The sequence below is a fragment of the Lithobates pipiens genome, unplaced genomic scaffold (genome assembly GCF_037356315.1).
Source record: "Lithobates pipiens isolate NorthernLeopardFrog02 unplaced genomic scaffold, aLitPip1_a1.2 Scaffold_25, whole genome shotgun sequence".
Taxonomy (NCBI): Eukaryota; Metazoa; Chordata; class Amphibia; order Anura; family Ranidae; genus Lithobates; species Lithobates pipiens.
Window position 1 is genome coordinate 31,398,830 of NW_027507787.1, and position 21,845 is coordinate 31,420,674.

The 21,845-nt window shown below is 45.8% G+C and overlaps 1 protein-coding gene across 2 annotated transcripts in view; it reads left to right on the plus strand.

Moving 5' to 3' along the window:
• HECTD2 (HECT domain E3 ubiquitin protein ligase 2) overlaps nucleotides 1-21,845 on the plus strand; it is a 144,586-nt gene that overhangs the window by 51,637 nt on the left and 71,104 nt on the right. For both annotated transcript variants that reach the window (XM_077454220.1, XM_077454221.1), the window contains exon 3: nucleotides 2,770-2,908. In XM_077454220.1, the coding sequence (XP_077310346.1) occupies nucleotides 2,770-2,908 (139 nt within the window). The remainder of the gene's footprint in view (nucleotides 1-2,769; nucleotides 2,909-21,845) is intronic.

Consider the following 21,845-nt stretch of genomic DNA (forward strand, 5'->3'; position numbering starts at 1 on the left):
ACATCTTTCAATAAAAAAATAAAAAAGAAGAGCTGTTGTCCACTGTCAATCTGTGAGATTTGGCAGACAGAGGAATGCATCCCTAAGTTGTGTATCAGCACACACGCTTGTGACCTATGTGGGTCTGGTAAGCAGCCAATTTTATTATTTTTGAGCACGATGGTGTCTTCATGCTAAAGAGTCCACACACCTTGGGATGGGCATCTGTTTGATTTGGAACTCACAAGATAATAGGATGTGTTTTGAATTCAGCCCATTCACTCTGCTGAATTTGATTTGATTTCACACAGACTATTTGGAACCTAAGAGAGACTGCTGATATATATATACTCGTTTTACTTGTTTTTCCTTTTTAAATTATATACATGTTGTGTTGGAATTGCATTGTTTATATTTTTTTCGTTTTAAGACATTTTGCTTATCCACATGTGTTACACGTCAATCTAGACCACACACTCGTTTCCAATTTACCCATTGTGTTCACATTGGGCAGCATTATTGTGCATTATATTTTATATCACTGTGGGTTTTTCCACCCTTTATATAGAATTAGCGCACCTTTACACTATCCATCATATCATTACCGATTTGAGAGCTCAAACTTCACACTTTCCTTGGCGATCCTGAAAATTACCTATCCCTTTTTGAAGAATAGAAATTGTTTAATTCTGGTCCTTTATTGAAAAGGATCGTTATTTAAATGACCGCCTAATTTATTCATACCTTGTTGGCCCATTAAACTTAAATAGTAAAGTGTTTATGAAATGTTTATTTTTAATGTTAAATGTCACCTGGGATTCCTCTGGAAGTATATCACAGGCTCAGTGCTTAGGGAAGATACGTTTTCAGAAAGAACCACCTACTGACTAAAGTCTACTATCCCAGTCCCAATAGCGGAGTCTATGTGACCAATAAACTGGGCGGCAAAGGGATCTTGGAGCAATAGATTCTGCAGGACAATAATCATTTCTCTGCATCTTTTACAATTATTACTAATGATTGGATGGCAGGATAACTAGGGCATTTTTATTTGACCATGGGGTTCACTGTAGAATTGTGTTCCAGATGCTCCAATATTGAAAATAGAACATATTATTGATATACAGTGGCTTTAAAATATATTCACGGCCCTTGAAACTTTCCACATTTTGTCATGTTACAACCAAAAATGTATTTTATTGGGATTTTATGTGTTAGAATAACACAAATTCGCACGTAATTGTGAAGTGGAAGGAAAATGATAAATGGTTTTCCAAATATTTTACAAATAAATATCTGAAAAGTGTGGCATGCATTTGCATTCAGCCCCCCTTACTCTGATACCCCTAGCTAAAAAATAAAAACAGTTCAGAAGTCACCTAATTAGTAAATAGGGTCCACCTGTGTGTAATTTAATCTCAGTATAAATACAGCTGTTCTGTGAAGCCCTAAGAGATTTGTTATAGAACCTCAGTGAACAAGCAGCACCATGAAGGCCAAGGAACAAACCAGACAGGATCAGGGATAAAGTTGAGGAAAAGTTTAAAGAAGGGTTAGGTTATAAAAAAAATACCCCAAGCTTTGAACATCTCACAGAGCACTGTTCAATCCACCTGAAAATTGAGAGTATGGCACAACTGCAAACCTACCAAGACATGGTCATCCACCTAAAGTGACAGGCCGGGCAAGGAGAGCATTAATCAGAGAAGCAGCCAAGAGGCCCATGGTAACTCTGGAGGAGCTACAGGGATCCACAGCTCAGGTGGGAGAATCTGTCTACAGGACAACTATTAGTCGTGCACTCCACAAATCTGGCCTTTATGAAAGAGTAGCAAGAAGAAAGCCAGTGTTGAAAGAGAGCCATAAGAAGTCTTGATTGCAGTTTGCAAGAAGCCATGTGGGGGGCATGGCAAACATGTGGAAGAAGGTACTCTGGTCAGACGAGACCAAAATTTAGCTTTTTGGCCTTAATGTGTGACGGAAAACTAACACTGCACATCCCCCTGAACACACCATCTCCACTGTGAAACATGGTAGTGGCAGCATCATGTTGTGGGGATGCTTTTCTTCAGCAGGGACAGGAAAGCTTGTCAGTGTTGATGTAAAGCTGAATAGAGCCAAATACAGGGCAATCTTAGAAGAAAACCTGGTAGAGTCTGCAAAAGACTTGAGACTGGGGTAGAGGTTTACATTCCAGCAGGACAATGACCCTAAACATACAGCCAGTGCTACAATGGAATGGTTTAGATCAAGGCATATTCATGTGTTAAAATGGCCCAAAGTCCAGACCTAAATCCAATTGAGAATCTGTGACAAGACTTGAAAATTGCTATTCACAGATGATCTCCATCTAATCTGACAGAGCTTGAGCTTTTTGCAGAGAAGAATGGGCAAAAATGTCACTTTCTAGATGTGCAAAGCTGGTAGAGACATAACCAAAAAGACTTACAGCTGTAACTGCAGCGAAAGGCGGTTCTACAAAGTATTGACTATAAATACACACCACACTTTTCACATATTTATTTGTAAAAAAAAAAATTGAAAAACATTTATAATTTTCCTTACACTTCACAATTATTTGCCACTTTGTGTTGGTCTATAACATAAAAGATCAATAAAATAAATTTACATTTTTGGTTGTAACATGGCAACATTTGGAAAATTTCAGGGGGTGTGAATACTTTTTCAAGACACTGTATTTGTTTATACAAACTAATACGATTTTGAGAATATAATAGTTGAACTATAAAGAACAGAAAAATAACATTTTTTTTTATCTTGTTTTCACAGTGAGGGACCTTCCACCAATTTGCCTTGATGTCCGACAAAAGCAGCGTATCTCAATTGATACACTGCCGCCTGAGATGAAAGCCCCCATCCTGCCCGAATCGCCAAATCCAGCACGCAGCAAAACTCTGAAGGATTTCCAGTAAGTGCAGCAGAAGCCCTACCCTTTTTATTTTCTTGAATTATCAGATTTTTTTATACTCATGGGTGTGGATTCAGGAGTTGCAGAAGTCGCAAAGGTGACTCCACCCTTGCTCCAGTGGGCCTGTGAGGCATCCCTGGCACATTAGGACAGGAGCGGAGATGGCATTTACTGGAACCGATCCCCTTTCCCTCTTGCAGCTAAAAGTTGGCTGGTTTATCTTCCTCGCCCTGCTGCTGGCATTCACCTGCTGCAGGACAAAAGGAGATCAGTTTCAGTAAATGCCGCCTGTCCTGTTCAGGTTTCCCTTCTTTTTTTTGCCCAGGCTCCTCTGGCCCCCACCCTCCCCCTCCGCAGTGCTGCTGGCTTCCCCTCCTCTCCTCTCTCACTGACTGCTGCAGGGGATTTTTCAGGCTGGAGAGCAGGGAGAGGTGCAGATAAGTACAGTATATCATATTTACCATCCCCTTCACCCATTGTGTTCATTCAGTACTGAAGCATAGTAAACGTTTACTATGCTACAGTTTGTGAATGAACAGGAAGCTCTGTACAGAGCTATTCCTGTTCATTCATTCTGTGCAGCCAAGGAGCAAAGATATAGATTGAGGACTGTGCTTCAGTCTCCTTTCTCTGTCTTACAAGTGAGACATCGTGGCCTATTTAGACCCCTGATATTTCCCTGGATTTCAATAGTTCTTGCAGTAGAAGCCAAGGAAGCTTAGACCTCTGTATTGTATTAAGGCTATAACTAAACAGGAGAAACTGCACACACAACTGTAGAATACATAATACAACATGCACATGCCAATTATCCTTTCTAGCAAAATTAGCATGTACAATATGTATGTAATACATATACTACACAATTACTCAACTTCTTTATGATGGAGTCATCAAGATGGAATATTCTTCATGATTCTTTGAGTCAAACTCCAAAGTCCTAGAGCTTCCAGCAGACATGTTGCTCCTTTGTGTTCCAAAACAAACTCTGTCCTTTGTCTGACCACATCCTGTTCAAAGATATATTCCCTTCCCCTAAGTTCCTGTGCATCATATCCTGTGCTTTCCCTGCTGAGCTCATAAACCAGTCTGACTGGTTCATTTGCATATCAATAGGGGGAGCCTTAGGCCGCGTACACACGCGGGGACTGTTCGCCCAACTTTGTCCGCTGAACAGTGTTTCGGCAAACAGTCCGCTCGTGTGTGGGCTTTCAGCGGACAGTTTCAGCGAACAGTCCGCTGAACAAGGTTTTTCGGAAATTCCGAAAAACTGTCCGCTGAAACTTTGTTTCAGCGAACAGTCCCCTCGTGTGTAGGCTTGTTCGTCAAACTAAGTTCCGCGCATGCTCAGAAAGGATTTACACGCCGAAAGTTATAATGCAGTGTATAGGACGTCGTATTTTTCGTCCCGTCGTACGTGCCGTTCACGTCATCGCGCACGGTTTCAACAAACTGTTCGTTCGTCGTGTGTGGCCATGTCCGTCCATGCAAATTTTGAGCGGACTGTTTCCCGAAACTGTTTGACGGACAAAGTTGGGCGAACAGTCCCCGCGTGTGTACGCGGCCTTAGATTCTCAAAACAGCACATGATCTTAAAATCTAACTCCATATTAGTGCTATAAAATCTTTACAAATAGCCATGGGAACACATGCCACCTCTTGATTTTATAGCATAATATAGGAAAAATTTCAAACTCAGCATTTCTTGAACAGCTTTACAACCTTTGTCTAGAAAAGGGCAAAATAAACCCCTTGTATTGTAAGTGGTAGGAACAAATTCTCTTTCGATCTCTGTGTGTTCTGGGTGATCAGACCTTTGTCCCTGGAAAGCTACAATATTCCTTTGAGCAGGGTTAACAATGTCCTTGGCAGCTTGTGAAAAGAAAGTTCCAGATGATGAAGTCCCATGTCCTCCTTCCTTGTCCTACTGATCATATCAGAAATACTCAGATAAAGTTGTAGATATATAACGGAATATAATGTGAAATCTATGGAAAGAAAAGATGAAAAAATAAAGAATTTATAAAAAAAAGAAATACTCAGATGAAAGCCCACTCCAATTCAGCCACCATCAGGAAATCATCTGTGTCTTCCTCAGGCTCGCATCTGATCTTCTGGTCTCCTCCCATCTAGCATGGTCATCTGCTGTGCCTGCTCCACCTCTCGATGATCAGTACCTTAATAGAGTAAGAGACAAAGCAGATTGTATGTTCCTTCCAACTGTGCCAAAAAACATAGTTCACTGCTCACATTTCTCTATCTCCCCATTTCTAACTGTAAAACCATTATAGAGTGCCCACTGTTGCCTTGTAACACTTTCACGGAAAGGCATAGATTTCCAGTTGAAAGAATAAATCTGCAACTCTCTCCATGCTGTCCTTGGAACACTGGCCTGCTGTTGTCCAGTCTTCACAGCATGACACTCTCTAGCAAAATGCCCCATTCTATGACAACAAAAACACCTAATGTCACTTAATCTACCATTCCCAGTCAATTGCTTCCATCTCTTAAGCCAGGGGTAGGCAACCTCGGCCTTCCAGCTGTTTTGAAACTACAAGTCCAATGAGACATTGCAAGCACCTAACAATCACAGGCATGACTCCTAGAAGCAGAGGCATGATGGGATTTGTAGTTTCAGCACAGCTGGAGGGCTAAAGTTGCCTACCCCTGTCTTAAGCAATGCTGGTGTAGGAATCCCATCTATTTCCTCTCTAGAGACCCCCATCTTAAGTAAATCAGTCCACATGTGTCTCCTGGAGATGAAAGGCCTTGCCTTCCTTTTATGCGGCATAACTCGCCCATCGCTATTTGAGTTGATCAGATTACCAGCTTCCTGCTTATGGGAAGTAAAAGTGGCACATGTCCATGACTTGTTTATGACGGCTTCATACCACTCATTCAAATCTTCAGCTCTGCCTGCCATGCTTTGAACACACTTAAAAGCCACTGAAGGTTTGACTTTGAGTGGCCTACTTTCTAAATCTTTTGCCTTGCTTGCAGTGTCTTTGACACACTTGATCGCCACTGCAAGCTGCTCCTTCAGTAAGTCTATTTTTAACTCTGCCTTTTTCCTCTTTTCAGATTCAATATGTAGAGCATGCGGGAAGTGCAAACCAAACACAGCAACTGCCCGCATCTCTCCTTTACTGAACCTAAAACTTTTAGACTAAAATCTGAGAAAAGATCAGACTACATCCCCCCCAGCTCTGTTCAAAGGAGAAACATACCTAGCTACAGTAGCTCCTTTGCAACAGAGAACCACTGACTATCTCTGGCCCAGGTAGCAAGGGTGCACACCTTCACTTCCGGGACACCAGAAACCTTTGCACCCTTACTCTTTCTTATCAGTGTACGCAGAAGTTTCCCGGCACATGCAACAGAATACTCCACATAAAACAGGTCTCTTCAGTTGAGCTTTAGCGCAAATTTCCCGGGGCATCAGAGGGGGGGGCAGGGCCATCCATTTACGTAAACGGGTGGTCCGCCCCCTCTGACGCCAAGGGGGAGCCATTGGAAAGTCCCTGTGCGTCAGCCGGGGGCGGGGTCACCTGGGTACATCACTGTGTGGCCCCGCCCTCAGTTATAAAAGAACTGTCACCTGCGAGGATGCGTCATACGGCGGGTGGCTCCCATGGGGGTGGATCCGTAGCAGCCTGTGGGTTTGTTTGTTTTTTTGGGTCCGTTGGCGGAGCGGGGGAAGATGAATAGACTTCGTGGGACATTTTTTATTTTTTTATTTTTTAATAAAGGACTTGTCCCGAAGTGTGTCTTGCATTTTTACTACTTTTTTACTTTTTTTGTGAAATGGTATGGGTACAATGTACCCATTACCATTTCAAATGGGGGGGGCGGGATCTGGGGGTCCCCTTGTTAAAGGGGGCTTCCAGATTCCGATAAACCCACCGCCCGCAGACCCCCCACAACCAAGGGTTGTGGGGATGAGGCCCTTGTCCCCATCAATCAGCCCCCCAAAGCACCCTCCCCATGTTGAGGGCATGTGACCTGATACAGTTCAGGAGGGGAGGGTGCTCTCTCGTCCCCGCTCTTTTCCTGTGGCCTACCAGGTTGCATGCTCAGATAAGGGTCTGGTATGGATTTTTGAGGGGACCCCCACACCATTTAAAAAAAAAAAAAATTGGCACGGGGTTCCCCTTAAAAGCCAGTCTGGTATGGATTTTGAGGGGGACCCTTACACCATTTAAAAAAAATGATGCAGGGTTCCCCTTAATATCCATACCAGACCTGAAGGGCCTGGTATGGGATTTTGAGGGAACCCCATGCAATTTTTTAAAATTTTGGTTCGGAGTTCCCCTTAATATTCATGCCAGACCCAAAGGGCCTAGTAATGGACTGGGGGATCCCATGCCGTTTTTTCCAATGACTTTTATCTGTATTGCCGGGACCCGACAATTCATTCTAGCCACTAGTACTTTCAAATATTTATTTTTTCCTTTAGAAATGTAATTTTGTGCAGGGACTGTTCTAAACATGGGAAAAATGTGCCACTTTACAGGCATACTATAGACACCCCCCAGATATGAAATTTAAAGGAATATTTCACTTTTATTGTCTCACTTTAAGCATTATTAAAATCACTGCTCCCAAAAAAATGGCTTGTTCCCTGGGGCAGGACCCAAACACTTTTTATGCCAATAACTTGCATATAATCCTTTAAAATTAACACTTTTGATTTTTCATGTTAATGTCCCATAGACTTTAACTTTGTTCTGAATTTTCCCTGAACACCTCATATTGTTCGGTGTTTTCAGAGTATCCAAACAACGAAAGTTCGGCCCGAACTTATGCTCTGGCCGAACCGTTCGCCTATCCCTACTAACCACCAAGCCACTTTGCTGAGATAGTGCTATTCTCTAAAGCAGGGATTCTCAACAAGGGTCCCTCCAGAGGTTGCTAGGGGTTCCTTGAGTAACAACCAATTTCTGCCTCTCAGATAAGTTCCCACTGACATCATTGATCTTTTTAGCTATCTGTAAGGGGGGATTCTTCCCAATGTCCACATGTGTAAGGAGCATTCTTCACACTGATTATCACACTAATGTAGATAGAGTTGTAGATATAGGAATTCTTAGCAGGGGTTCCCTGAAACGGGTTAGTTATTTCAAGCATTCTTCCATGTTGAAAAGGTTGAGAATGTCTGCTCTAAAGTAATTGATAGACAAGGCCTATAGGCAATACGTTGGAAAGTTATGTGCAATGGTATATTTCATCTACTGGAATTATTATATACACACACACACACACACACACACACTTTTTAATTGGTTTAAATCTGTGATTCCAACACATAGGCTATATTTTATGTCCTTATAATATGTGCAATGTTACCTCTGAGCTCTTGATGTCTATACCAGTTCCCAGGATCTGACAGTCCTTTGGGGCCATACCAGTCCTCATCTATACCTGTCCCTGTGATCTATGCCAATCCTTAGTGGTTATACCAGTTTACGTCTCTAACAGTGATAGAAAATTTTAGCACTTCTATACTTGTTTTCCCTACTCCACACTAAGTAGTGGTGAAGATGTCCTTGGCAGCGAATGTGTTAACATATGTCATGTCAATTCCAAGGAGGGGGGTAACCGAGCGAATCCCTATGCTGAGCGATGCCTCTAATAGCTCCTCAGCAGCAGCTCCTTGTTCTCCACCGGCTGGGCCACCTTTGAGTGAAGCCAGCGAGCAGTACGACTGGGTGGTGGAGGCACTCTCTCACCACTAGATGTGGAGCCGCGCTGGGAGATCAGCAGCACATGATAGAGCTCAAGGAGAAATGCAGCCCTTGCTCTGCCCGATCTACCACCCACTGCCTTGCAAGGTGGGGAACGAGCACCGCTCACCTCCAGAAAAGTCCTGGTTGTGGCTGGCTGGGACTTTATAAAGTCCTAAAAAAAGATTAAAAGAAAGTAAAACCTGCTGCTTGCCCACAGCAGGACTAAATGTAAATGAAAACCACCTGCCTGGTGCCCAGAAATGCATGTCCCAGGCGTCGGGCGATAGGAATTCAGTATCCCCGTTGCTCCTTTGTGTTCCAAGACAAACTTTGTCCTTTGTCTGACCACAAGCCTGTTATAATCCCTCCCCGTAAATTCCTGTGCATCATATCCTGTACTTCTGCTGCTAAACTCATGAACCAATCTGACTGGTTCATTTGCCCATGCGGATATATCAATAGGGGAGCCTTAGACACTCAAAACAGCATATTGTCTTAAAATCTAACTTACTAAGTTTGAAAAGTACTGCGAGAATAAGGAGTCCCTCTCCCATATTATCTCCAAAATATATGCATTGCTAATTTCTCCTTTGGAGGATAATGATATAGTGAGTTTGGATAAATGGGAAAGAGATCTCGGACAAACTTTCACTCCGACTCAACGTCAGAAAATAATACACTTGACTTTGAAATCATCTAGGTGTGTTAAGATACAGGAACTAAATTATAAAGTACTAATGCGTTGGTATTATACTCCATCACGAATGCATACCTTTTTTCCAGAGACATCAGATAAATGTTGGAGATGTGGTAAGGAGAGAGGCACTATTGCCCATATTTTTTGGCATTGTCCAGTGATTAGACAGTTTTGGGAAGAAGTTCGGAAAATCTCTCAATTGTTTACTGAGTATCATCTCGAGGAAGATCCGGCTTTCTTCCTATTACAATGTACACATATCCCATTAGAGAGATATAAGAATTCAATGTTATGCCATCTGGTGAATGCAGCTAAAAGCTGCATAACCATCTGCTGGAAGGAAAAGGGGGCACCGCGAGTCTCGCAATGGTTAAACAAAGTAAGGAAAATTGGGATCATGGAGAATTTGATCCCTATGCCCCCTGAGGAAAGGGAAGCCATAGCGCAAATCTGGGCTCCATGGGATATTTTTTTACAGTCAGAGGAGGGGAAGAGGCTGATTGGAGAAGAAACTGAAGATTAGGTGAGCTGGTTGAGTAATGTAAACTAAACCCGCCGGTGGGTGGGATTGACCCTCTCCCCCCCCTCCTTTTTTTTTTTTTTCCTCTCTTCTTCCTTTTTTTTTTTTTTTTTTTTGGACCACTATGGGGAATAGATACTATATACTGTATTGGATATTGTACTGATACTGTTTTGTTTTGTTCATAAAAAGGGCAGGAATGCATTATGTTGTACTTTATTGACTAATGATGTTGTTTTGTATTCTTGCAAAGAAATAAAGAATTAAAAAAAAAATAATCTAACTCCATATTAGTGCTATAAAATTACTACAAATATCCATGGCAATACATAAACTCAACGATCTGTCCCGGGCCCTATGAGTTTCTTATTTCACCTACACGGGGTGAAGGGGCAAGCCTCTGCCTCTGGATGTCATGCTTGTGGCTGTCAGAGTCTTGCTATGCTTCATGGAACTTGTAGTTCTGCAACATCTGGAGGTCCGCTAATTGCATATCCCTGCCCTAGAGGTGCACTTTCTGCTCAGCCCCCTTGCCCAGGCTAGTACAGCCCCCCCCCCCCGACCTACTGTGCACATGCACACAAGGTGAGGGCAGGCAGGAAACACTATGAGAAGCCAGGTGAAAGCAGTGGCTTGTATGTGAATCTGTAAGTCAGAGGTCTCGCCAACCCCAGGGGTGCCCAGGCCAGAGTATCTTAGCATGCAGTGGAAGTGCCGAGTGGTAGTGGGGGGGGGGGGACTAATCGTACACGCGATCTGAATTCCGGCCAGCAAAAGACCGATGAGAGCTTTTCATCGAAAAATGCGACCGTGTGTAGGCTCCATCGGAATTTAGCTGTCCGAATTTCCACCAGCAAAAAATTGATAGCATGTTCTCAATTTTCCCAACGGAAATTTCGATCGTGTATATGCAATTCCGACATGCAAAAACTTACACATGCTCAGATTCAGCTACGAGATGGAAGCTATTGGTTACTGGCTATTGAACTTCCTTTTTCTAGTCCCCTCTTAAGTGTTGTACGTCACCGCGTTCTTGACGGTCAGAATTTGGTGTGACCGTGTGTATGCAAGACAGCTTGAGCGAAATCCCTTCGGGAAAACCATAAGAGCTTTTTGAGAATTCCGATCGTCTGTACGCGGCATGAGACTAGAAATCAAGGGGGCAGTGCCTTAGAGGATCTCACACACAGATATGCAATTATGAGGTTTAAGACACAGGAAGGAATTCCAGACAAATAATTATTTCAGGGTACCGCATGGGCAAAACTATCTTTATAGATGTACTGTATACTATAAGATAGCAAATCCCTACTTTTTTAGTTCAGGTTCACTTTTAATTCGGAGGGGAGGGCACTGTATATTCACGCTCTTAAAAAAAATACTTGTTCCTTGCCAAGTGGCAGGTTAAATTGTGATAGAAAGGTTGGTAATCGCATCTGGGAGAATAGTCACGCTCCAGAATGTTAAGGTGATGAAGAGGTTAGATTTAAATAAGTCCTAATCTCCCTTTTATAGAATTGTGTATGATAAATTCTAAATGCATCTTTTGGGGAAATGGTTATATTGTGCTTGTTCTTATTTTTGCCATAAAAATATCTTCACGCTTTATGATGAAAAGCAGAAAATCACGACACAAATATTATATCCATAGGGGTCAGTTTGTAGAATTTTATACTTATGGCACTTGTAAATCTCCCAGTAAAAGCATTTCTCAAAGTCAGACATTGGAGGCCCACATTAGAGACAATTACAGCATGTTTAGAAGTAATACACAACTGAGCTTTGAAAGAACAGCTAACATATGTTTTTCTCTGTGACTATAGATATTCTGATGGAATAGCTTTATAGCGGAATGCAGAACACCAAGTTAATGGCACAACAGTAATTTGGTTTAATTGGCATGAACACAAAAAACACTTAAATAAATAAAGTAGCCAGGCAAGATAGTACATAAAATACATACAAGATCACATGTCTTATTTTAAGAGTAGATGTAAAAGTTTGACAGGATTTCCAGGGACATTCAAAAAAGTGAAAAATAATTGGGCATATATGTATATAATTGGGGGTGGGTAAAGTGTCTGGTAAATCATATCTATGCTCCCATATACTGCTGCATTTCTAATTTGGTCCCTGTATAGCCCTGGTTCAACTGTGCCCACTTCAAAGCAGAACTAAACACTCCTATCCTTTACAACTAATGAAGCTGCCATCTTAGCCTCTGTTTGATCTGCAGCTGCCATGGTGCTGCACATGTGATCACTTATGACACCAGCTATTTGATGGCTTGACAGTTTTGTTGAGAGCACAAGCAACTGTGGCAGTTGCCATTTATATCATGACTTAAACATAATTGTTTTGTGAAACAGTTAACATGATGGGTTTAGATCCACTTTAAGTGTTTCATCTGTATGGCCATGCCTCCCTCTATAAACTGCTTTGCCCCCAAAAATTGCTGCCCCCCCCCCCCCTCCAGCCACATAGGTTGCCACATGTGCTGTCCAATTGAAGCCACACAATAACCATGTCATACAACCATGTGCAGCTTTACTACATCCATTGGCCAAGCTTACCATGCTTCACCTAGTGAAAAACAATCTCTCTTAGGGATGGGGGGGGGGGGGAGGTAGTACCAAGCTTTGAACCTTAATAACTTGCAGACTATCTACAAAGAGGAGTGGGACAAAATCCCTCCTGAGATGTGTGCAAACCTGGTGGCCAGCTACAAAAAACATTTGACCTCTGTGATTGGCAACAAGGATTTTTCCACCAAGTATTAATGCCACGTACACACGACCGGTTTTCCCATCAGAATAAACTCTGAGGCCGCGTACACACGGGCGGACTGTTCGCCCAACCTTGTCCGCTGAACAGTGTTTGGGCGGACAGTCCGCTCGTGTGTGGGCTTTCAGCGGACAGTTTCAGCGGACAGTTGGACGGACAAAGTCTTTCGGAAATTCCGAAAAACTGTCCGCTGAAACTGTGTTTGAGCGAACAGTCTGCCCGTGTGTGGGCCTGTCCGCTGTACTTTCGAAATGAGCGGACTGTTCCCGCTCGGAAAGTCCGCCCACTTCGAGCGCGTGTACAGGTAGGCGGGGCCCGCGAAGGATACGTCGCGGGCTCCGCTGCCTGGAATGGGCTTAAAGGGGAACCCCAACGCCGAAAAAAATCGGCGTGGGGGTTCCCCCCAAGTCCACACCAGACCCTTGTCCGAGCACGCTACCCGGCCGGCCAGGAAAGGGGGGCGAGCGAGCGCGCCCCCCCTCCTGAGCCGTACCAGGCCGCGTGCCCTCAACATGGGGGGGTGCCTTGGGGAAGGGGGGGCCGCGCGGCCCCCCCACCCCAAAGCACCTTGTCCCCATGTTGATGAGGACAAGGGCCTCTTCCCGACAACCCTGGCCGTTGGTTGTCGGGGTCTGCGGGCGGGGGGCTTATCGGAATCCGGGAGGCCCCCTTTAAGAAGGGGGCCCCCGGATACCGGCCCCCCACCCTATGTGAATGAGTATGGGGTACAATGTACCCCTACCCATTCACCTGTGAAATAAAGTACAAATAAAAACACAACACAGGGGGAAAAAATATTTTATTGCACAGCCGGGGGTCTTCCGTCTTCGGGGGTCTTCTCGCCGGACTCCTCCGCTATGTGTGTGTAGCTCTTTTGCCAGCGGAGGAGTCCGGCTTTCTTCCTCCCCGCCGCCGGCCTCTTCTCCCGACTTCGGGGGTCTTGTCCCCCTCTTCGGTTCTTCTGCCGGGCCACCGCGCCTGGTCCGGTGGCCCGGTCTTCTGTCGCCGTCTTCCGTTCTTCTGTCGCCGCCTTCGGTTCTTCTGCCGGGCCACCGCGCCTTCTTGTAGCTCTTTTACAGGCGGTGGCCCGGTCTTCTGTCGCCGTCGCCGCCTTCCGTTCGTGTTCTTCTTCTTGTTCTTCTTCCAGGAGATGTTGACACGTCGCTCCCTCCGGCCGGAATGCCAGAGCCGCCCTGCGTTGCCACTTATATAGTGACAATGGGGCGGGGTCACATGGTATATGTCACATGGGTTGGTCACATGGGTTGATGTCACATGTGACATCAACCCATGTGACCAACCCATGTGACATATACCATGTGACCCCGCCCCATTGTCACTATATAAGTGGCAACGCAGGGCGGCTCTGGCATTCCGGCCGGAGGGAGCGACGTGTCAACATCTCCTGGAAGAAGAACAAGAAGAAGAACACGAACGGAAGGCGGCGACGGCGACAGAAGACCGGGCCACCGCCTGTAAAAGAGCTACAAGAAGGCGCGGTGGCCCGGCAGAAGAACCGAAGGCGGCGACAGAAGAACGGAAGACGGCGACAGAAGACCGGGCCACCGGACCAGGCGCGGTGGCCCGGCAGAAGAACCGAAGAGGGGGACAAGACCCCCGAAGTCGGGAGAAGAGGCCGGCGGCGGGGAGGAAGAAAGCCGGACTCCTCCGCTGGCAAAAGAGCTACACACACATAGCGGAGGAGTCCGGCGAGAAGACCCCCGAAGACGGAAGACCCCCGGCTGTGCAATAAAATATTTTTTCCCCCTGTGTTGTGTTTTTATTTGTACTTTATTTCACAGGTGAATGGGTAGGGGTACATTGTACCCCATACTCATTCACATAGGGTGGGGGGCCGGTATCCGGGGGCCCCCTTCTTAAAGGGGGCCTCCCGGATTCCGATAAGCCCCCCGCCCGCAGACCCCGACAACCAACGGCCAGGGTTGTCGGGAAGAGGCCCTTGTCCTCATCAACATGGGGACAAGGTGCTTTGGGGTGGGGGGGCCGCGCGGCCCCCCCTTCCCCAAGGCACCCCCCCATGTTGAGGGCACGCGGCCTGGTACGGCTCAGGAGGGGGGGCGCGCTCGCTCGCCCCCCTTTCCTGGCCGGCCGGGTAGCGTGCTCGGACAAGGGTCTGGTGTGGACTTGGGGGGAACCCCCACGCCGATTTTTTTCGGCGTTGGGGTTCCCCTTTAAGCCCATTCCAGGCGGCGGAGCCCGCGACGTATCCTTCGCGGGCCCCGCCTACCTGTACACGCGCTCGAAGTGGGCGGATTTGCCTCCTCCTTACGTGGGCGAGTCCGTTCATTTCAAAAGTTGAGCGAACTGTTTGCCCAACCTTGTTCGTCAAACAGTCCGCTCGTGTGTGGGCAAGTCCGCTCATGCAAATTTTGAGCGGACTGTTTGACAAACTGTTTGCCGAACAAGGTTGGGCGAACAGTCCGCGCGTGTGTACGCGGCCTGAAGGTTGTTCCAATGGAGTTCTGCTGAAACTGTCATGCCTACACATGATCACACCAAAGTCCGATCATCAAGAACGCGTTGACGTACATCACATACGACGGGACTAGAAAAAGGAAGTTCAATAGCCAGTAGCCAATAGCTTCCGAGCATGAAAACGAGCATGCGTCGTTTTTGGTCCATTGTAACAGCATACAGACGAGCGGTTTTCCTGATAGGAATTGGTTCCATCGGAAATAGTTAAAACATGTTCTGTTTCTAGGTCCGTCAGAATTTTCATAGAAAAACTCAGATGAAACATACACACGATCGGAATATACAATGAAAATCTTCCGTCTGACTTTTTCTGTCGGACATTCTGCTCGTGTGTATGCGGCATTAGTCATGTTTTGCAAAGTGGTCAAATACATATTTCACTCATTAAAATGCAAATTAAATTTGTTCTTATAAAAAGAACAGCTGGTCAGGGTATCCAATAGGGAGGAAGTAGAACCCACACTAAACAAGGGAGGGTGTGTGCCTAAACACTGCTTGTCTACACCGGCTGTTAAATCTGAGGGAGTCAAGGCAAGGGCCACTGAATCCAAACCTGTTAAAAAGCAGGTTCAGTTCATTTGCCCTCTCCACACCTCCCCTAGTCCCTCCACCAATCTGTTTGAAACCTGTAATGGTTCTCATGCCACTCCAGACCTCTCTCACATTGTTTTTCTGGAGTTTCCACTTCATCTTCCTCCTATATTTCTCCTTAACCACTTACCTACAGGGCACTTACATCCCCTTCCTGCCACAGCCATTTTTCAGCTTTCAGCGCTGTCACACTTTGAATGACAATTGCGCAGTCATGCTACACTGTACCCAAACAATTTTTTAATGATTTTCTTCTTACAAATAGAGATTTCTTTTGCTGGTATTTAATCACTGCTGGGTTTTTTATTTTTTACAAAAAAAAAAAAGACCAATAATTTTGAAAAATATGAAAAATACATTTTTTTTTACGCTCTGTCAGTAAATTTTGTAACTAAGTAATTTTTCTCCTTCACTGATGTACACTGATGAGGCGGGACTGATGGGCACTGATGGGCTGAACTAGTGGGCATTGATGAGGTGGCACTTATGGGGACTGATTAGGTGGCACTAATATGATGCACTTATGGGCACTGATATGTTGCACTGATGAGCACTGATAGGCAGAACTGGTGGGCACTGATAAGCAGCGCTGGTGGGCACTGATAGGCGGTATTGGTATTTCTTTTGCTGGTATTTAATCACTGCTGGGTTTTTTATTTTTTACAAAAAAAAAAAGACCAATAATTTAGAAAAATATGAAAAATACATTTTTTTTATGCTCTGTCAGTAAATTTTGTAACTAAGTAATTTTTCTCCTTCACTGATGGGCACTGATGGGCTGAACTGGTGGGCATTGATGAGGTGGCACTTATGGGGACTGATTAGGTGGCACTGATAAGGCGGCACTAATATGATGCACTTATGGGCACTGATATGTTTCACTGATGAGCACTGATAGGCAGAACTGGTGGGCACTGATAAGCAGCGCTGGTGGGCACTGATAGGCGGCACGGATAGGCGGTATTGATGGGTGGCACTTATGAGCGACACTGGGCATTGACTGACAGCAGTGATGGGCATTGATGGGCAGCACTGAAAGGCGGCATTGATAGCCAGCACTGACTGGCATCGCTAATTGGCACTGATTGGTGGCATTTGTGGGCAGTGGTGGGCACTGATTGCTGCCAATGGTGGGCACTGATTGTTGCCACTGGTGAGCAATGGTGGGCACTGATTGGTGACACATTTGGCGCTATATTGTAATCAGAGCACTGATGATCAGTGCCCTGATTACATGTATAGATGTCCCCCTGCGTAGAGATGCCACTGATCAGCTCTCCTTGCTACACACTCGGCGAGGAGCGCCGATTACCGGAATCTCCATGTTTACATGTGACCGGCTGTGATTGGACACAGCCGATCACATGGTTAAAGAGCCACGGACACGGCTCTTTACAGAGACCTGGGTCACACCACATCCTAGCAACATGGCGTGGCCGCGATTTGCCACTCTGGGATGCTGTCATATGACATTATCCTAGAACAAGTGTTGCATGCAACTAACGGGTGGCAACTAGATAATAACTCTAATCTTTATCTTCAGGTCCCTCTGAATCGTTTGACTCCTCCCTATTACCTAGTCTAAAGGCCTACCTATGCTTATGGCCTAGTCAGAAGCAAGTTTTCTGGATAGTGGGAGGAAACTAGAAAACGAAGAGAAACTCAGAAAACATGAGGAAAACATGCAAGCTCTATGCCAATAGCACCCTATGGGAACAAAACCCCTGACCTCGGCACTAACCACTCAGTGCCATAATAACTTTCCTAACATTCAGTGCTGCATAGTTACTTAACAAAATAAAGATTCCTTTATTCATTTAAATCTAGTTTCCAGGGATAGCACCATGTTCAAGAGACTTGTCATTGGAAGTATTCCTGATTATTAACAATAATCAATGTTACATTCAGTTTTTTACCTTTGTGAAAATAATTTAAGTATAACTAAAAGCAAAAAAATTTTTTGTTTTTGGATTTCGGAGTGATTAGAACACCTGTCACGTTTTTATTGCTGTCTGTGTCCCTGTTAGGGAAATTCAGCCTTTCAGTTTGTCATGTTTACCATTTTTTTAGTGAATGTGAAAGAAAATACCAAATTTTTGCTTGTCTGCAAAACAGTAATAAAGAAGACATTTTTCAATGGAGATACATGTTCTGGTGACCATGGAGACAACAAGGGATTCCCTCACTGTGGAGGAATTTCCTCTCACTTCCTGTTTTTGCTATGGGACAGGAAGTGAAGGGAAATCTCCCCAATTGGACACAGATTGGAAAAAAAAAACTATCCAAAACGGTATCCAGAATGATAACAAACATTTTGCCTTAAGTTCTGGTTTAAAGAGCTTCTTTAAAAAAAAAAAAAAAAGAAGAAAAAAAGAGTAAACTGCACAGGCATAAAGGAATGTTGACGCGTTTCACACAGCGAAATACTTGATCACACTTGGCGAGCAGGGCTGGTACCTGTCAGGAGTGGTCGTTGGTGGATTTGGCTTCCAGATTTCACCTGAAGCAATGTTCCTCTCTACATTGTATCCAAAATTAAAGATGGGCAAACAGGCAGAAGTTTTAATGCAGAAGAGACATTCTTTGTGTCTTCTGCATTAAAGTTACTTACCGTACTTGCCTGTACATCCTTGTACAGTGTACAGTGAGCCATGCAGTGCACTGTACACGAGTGACGTCATCCCTGTCCGGCCAGTTGCAGTGGCCGGCAATCGAGACCTGGATGCAGGCTGCCCGAAGATGTCAATTGCCGGGAATGGAGCTTGGGACACTGAATTGCTGGAGCCGAGGTGAGTATATATAGTTTCACTCTAAATAAATACACCACCCAGGAGCCCCCTCCGCCCCCCCCCCCCCCTTCCGCTGGGTGCTGGACAATTTTTTAATTTTTTAGCAAGCCACATGATTACAGCATGAGGCTCTATTTGGCTTGAAAAAGGTTGGGCTCGGGCGCAGAGCACTGGACCCCGAACACACCCACTTGTGACAATAGTGAATTAATATTGGCTATTGTCTTCCGGCTTCTCCTCCCGGCTAATCAGGACAGGAGGCGGATCGGGTTGGCCAGGAAGAGAAGCTGAGGAAGCCGAGGAGGTATGAGTATGACCGTTACAGTGGAGAGGCTGAGTGCAACCGTCACCATAGAGGGGTGAGTGCAACCGTCACCATGGAGGGGTGAGTGCAACCATCACCGTAGAGGGGTGAGTGCAGCCGTCACCATGGAGGAGTGAGTATGACCGTCACCATAAAGGGGTAAGTGCAGCCGTCATCATGGAGGGGTGAGTGCGACCGTCACCATAGAGGGGTGAGTGCAGCAGTCACCATGGAGGGGTGAGAGCGACCATCACCGTAGAGGGGTGAGTGCAGCCCTCACCATGGAGGGGTGAGTGCGACCATCAATGTAGAGGGGTGAGTGCGACTGTCACTGTAGAGAGGTGAGTGCGACCGTCACTGTAGAGAGGTGAGTGCGACTGTCACTGTAGAGAGGTGAGTGCGACCGTCACTGTAGAGAGGTGAGTGCAGCCGTCACCATGGAGGGGTGAGTGCGACCGTCAACGTAGTGGGGTGAGTGCACCTGTCACCGTGGAGGGGTGAGTGAGACCGCCACTGTAGGGGGGTGAGTGCAGCAGTCTCCATGGAGTGGTGAGTGCGACCATCACCGTAGAGGGATGAGTGCGACCGTCACCGTAGAGGGGGGAGTGCGACCGTCACCGTAGAGGGGGGAGTGCGACCATCACCATAGAGGGGTGAGTGCAGCCGTCACCATAGAGGGGGGAGTGCAGCCGTCACCATAGAGGGGGGAGTGCAGCTGTCACCGTGGAGGGGGGAGTGCGACCGTCACCGCAGAGGGGTGAGTGCAGCAGTCACCGTGGAGGGTGTGAGAGCAGCTGTCACCATGGAGGGGGGAGTGCGACCGTCACTGTAGAGGGGTGAGTGCAGCCGTCACCGTGGAGGGGTGAGTGCAGCTGTCATCGTAGAGGGTGTGAGAGCAGCTGTCACCATGGAGGGGGGAGTGCGACCGTCACCGTAGAGGGGTGAGTGCAGCCGTCACCGTGGAGGGGTGAGTGCAGCCGTCATCGTAGAGGGTGTGAGAGCAGCTGTCACCATAGAGGGGGGAGTGCGACCGTCACCGTAGAGGGGATGAGTGCAGCCGTCACCGTGGAGGGGTGAGTGCAGCCGTCATCGTAGAGGGTGTGAGAACAGCTGTCACCATGGAGGGGGGAGTGCAACCGTCACCGTAGAGGGGTGAGTGCGACCGTCACTGGAGAGTGGTGAGTGCAGCCATCACCACGGAGGGGTGAGTGCGACCGTCACCGTAGAGGGGTGAGTGCGACCGCCACAACGGAGAGGCTGAGTGTTGGTGGACCTCGGGGGGGGGGGGGGGGTTTGTTTGCAGCCCCCCAAAAAAGTTTAGCACCAGCCGCCACTGGCGCCACCTGAAGAATTTAAGAATCTTCAGGATTCTACACACATCTGAGTTTTTCAGATGTGGAGACAGAAACATTTGGGAGCACGCGTCAACATTGACAACAAAAAAAAGCCTTAGCATAGTCACTTCAATATTATTCCACTTTTTGCTTGATCAAATCCAGCATGCTTTATTGAGCTGTGGAATCCGTAAGCCATATATTACTTCTTTCCTATCTGACATACAGTGATGCTGGAAGTAATAAGAATGGAGGATAGCTTATCCCAGGTTAAATTTGAACTAATAAGAAAGGTAATATTTGCATGCTGAGGACATTGCGAGTCATTATACAATTCTGGAAAAGCTGGATGGAGACTTACTAGTATATAGTCTACTTAGTGTACTATGAGGGAAAAGGCCATAAGAACAGAGGAAATAACTGCATCCAACAAATGCAATCATTTCCAGGATTAAAACAAAACAGAATTGTCTGCGTAAATCAAATGCAGCTGGTGAGTATGGTGTACTTTTAAATAGACAGTTTGGAAAACTGTGTGCATCTACAATATGTCATACAGTCATCTGTAACAGCAGCGACACCTAGAGGCTGAATAATATACCTAATATAATATATACCTATATACCTATATACCTATGGTAAAAACTCTCAAGGTTTTTCAACTTAATGCATTCTATGCATTAAGGTGAAAAACCTTCTGTAGTGCAGCAGCCCCCCAGAGCCCCCCTTTTACTTACCTGAACCCGATCTTTCCAGCAACGAGAACGAGCCCAGCGGCTTCAGCTGCTGTCTCAGGTCCTCACTGGATGGATTGATAGCAGCAGCAGGCCTAGGTTCACACTGACAGTGGGATTGAAATCGTGCAAGTTCAGCATATCAGTCTGACTTCAGGAGCAAATTCAGAGACATCTGTGCGGGTTCCTGCACCCCAAAGTTGCCAAAAGTAGTACAGAAACTAATTTTGGGATGGGGTGTGCCACTGCAAAGTCGGCGTTGCAGTGATTCAGACGGTTCCATTGCCGGCAATAGTCACCATTTTGGCATGCGATTTGACATGTTAAATCACATGCCAAAGCGCATCAATGTAAACCTAAGCTAAGCCATATAGGTGCGATGCAGGAACACTGCGAATCCACTGCGGATTCCTGCATCACACCTGATTCGCAACGCAGTTCACACTGCCATATGCAACTTGCTGGGAGTGTCAATACAATGTTAATGACACCCCCATTTCAGTTCACATATCGCACTGCAAACTGACAGTTCGGACAGGAATCGGAATCGAATCGGATTGGAACCCATGTGATCCAATTCTGGTGGGGACCAAAAAAAGCGTCCTGTTTGAGTTTGGTCCAAATGTGATGCAAATTCAGCCATACTATGTGTATGGCTGAAATTGCATCGCACAGACATCGCGATCTTGCACAGCGCACTAATGTGAACCGGCACTTACAGAGATATAAAATGTAGGACCATTTGGAGAGGGACGCTACTAAGCACCATGAGTGCCAAAAATTGCCACTTAAAATTAAATAAAAATCGCTTTATATGCATGCTTCTAACAGGCAGCCACATGTACACACATGTAGAATTTTACTTTCAAAGATTTTTTATTGGTTTTAACAATTATGAGAATATAAACAAAACAATACAAAGCAAGTGAACATACATACTCGATACAGGTGACAGACATTGT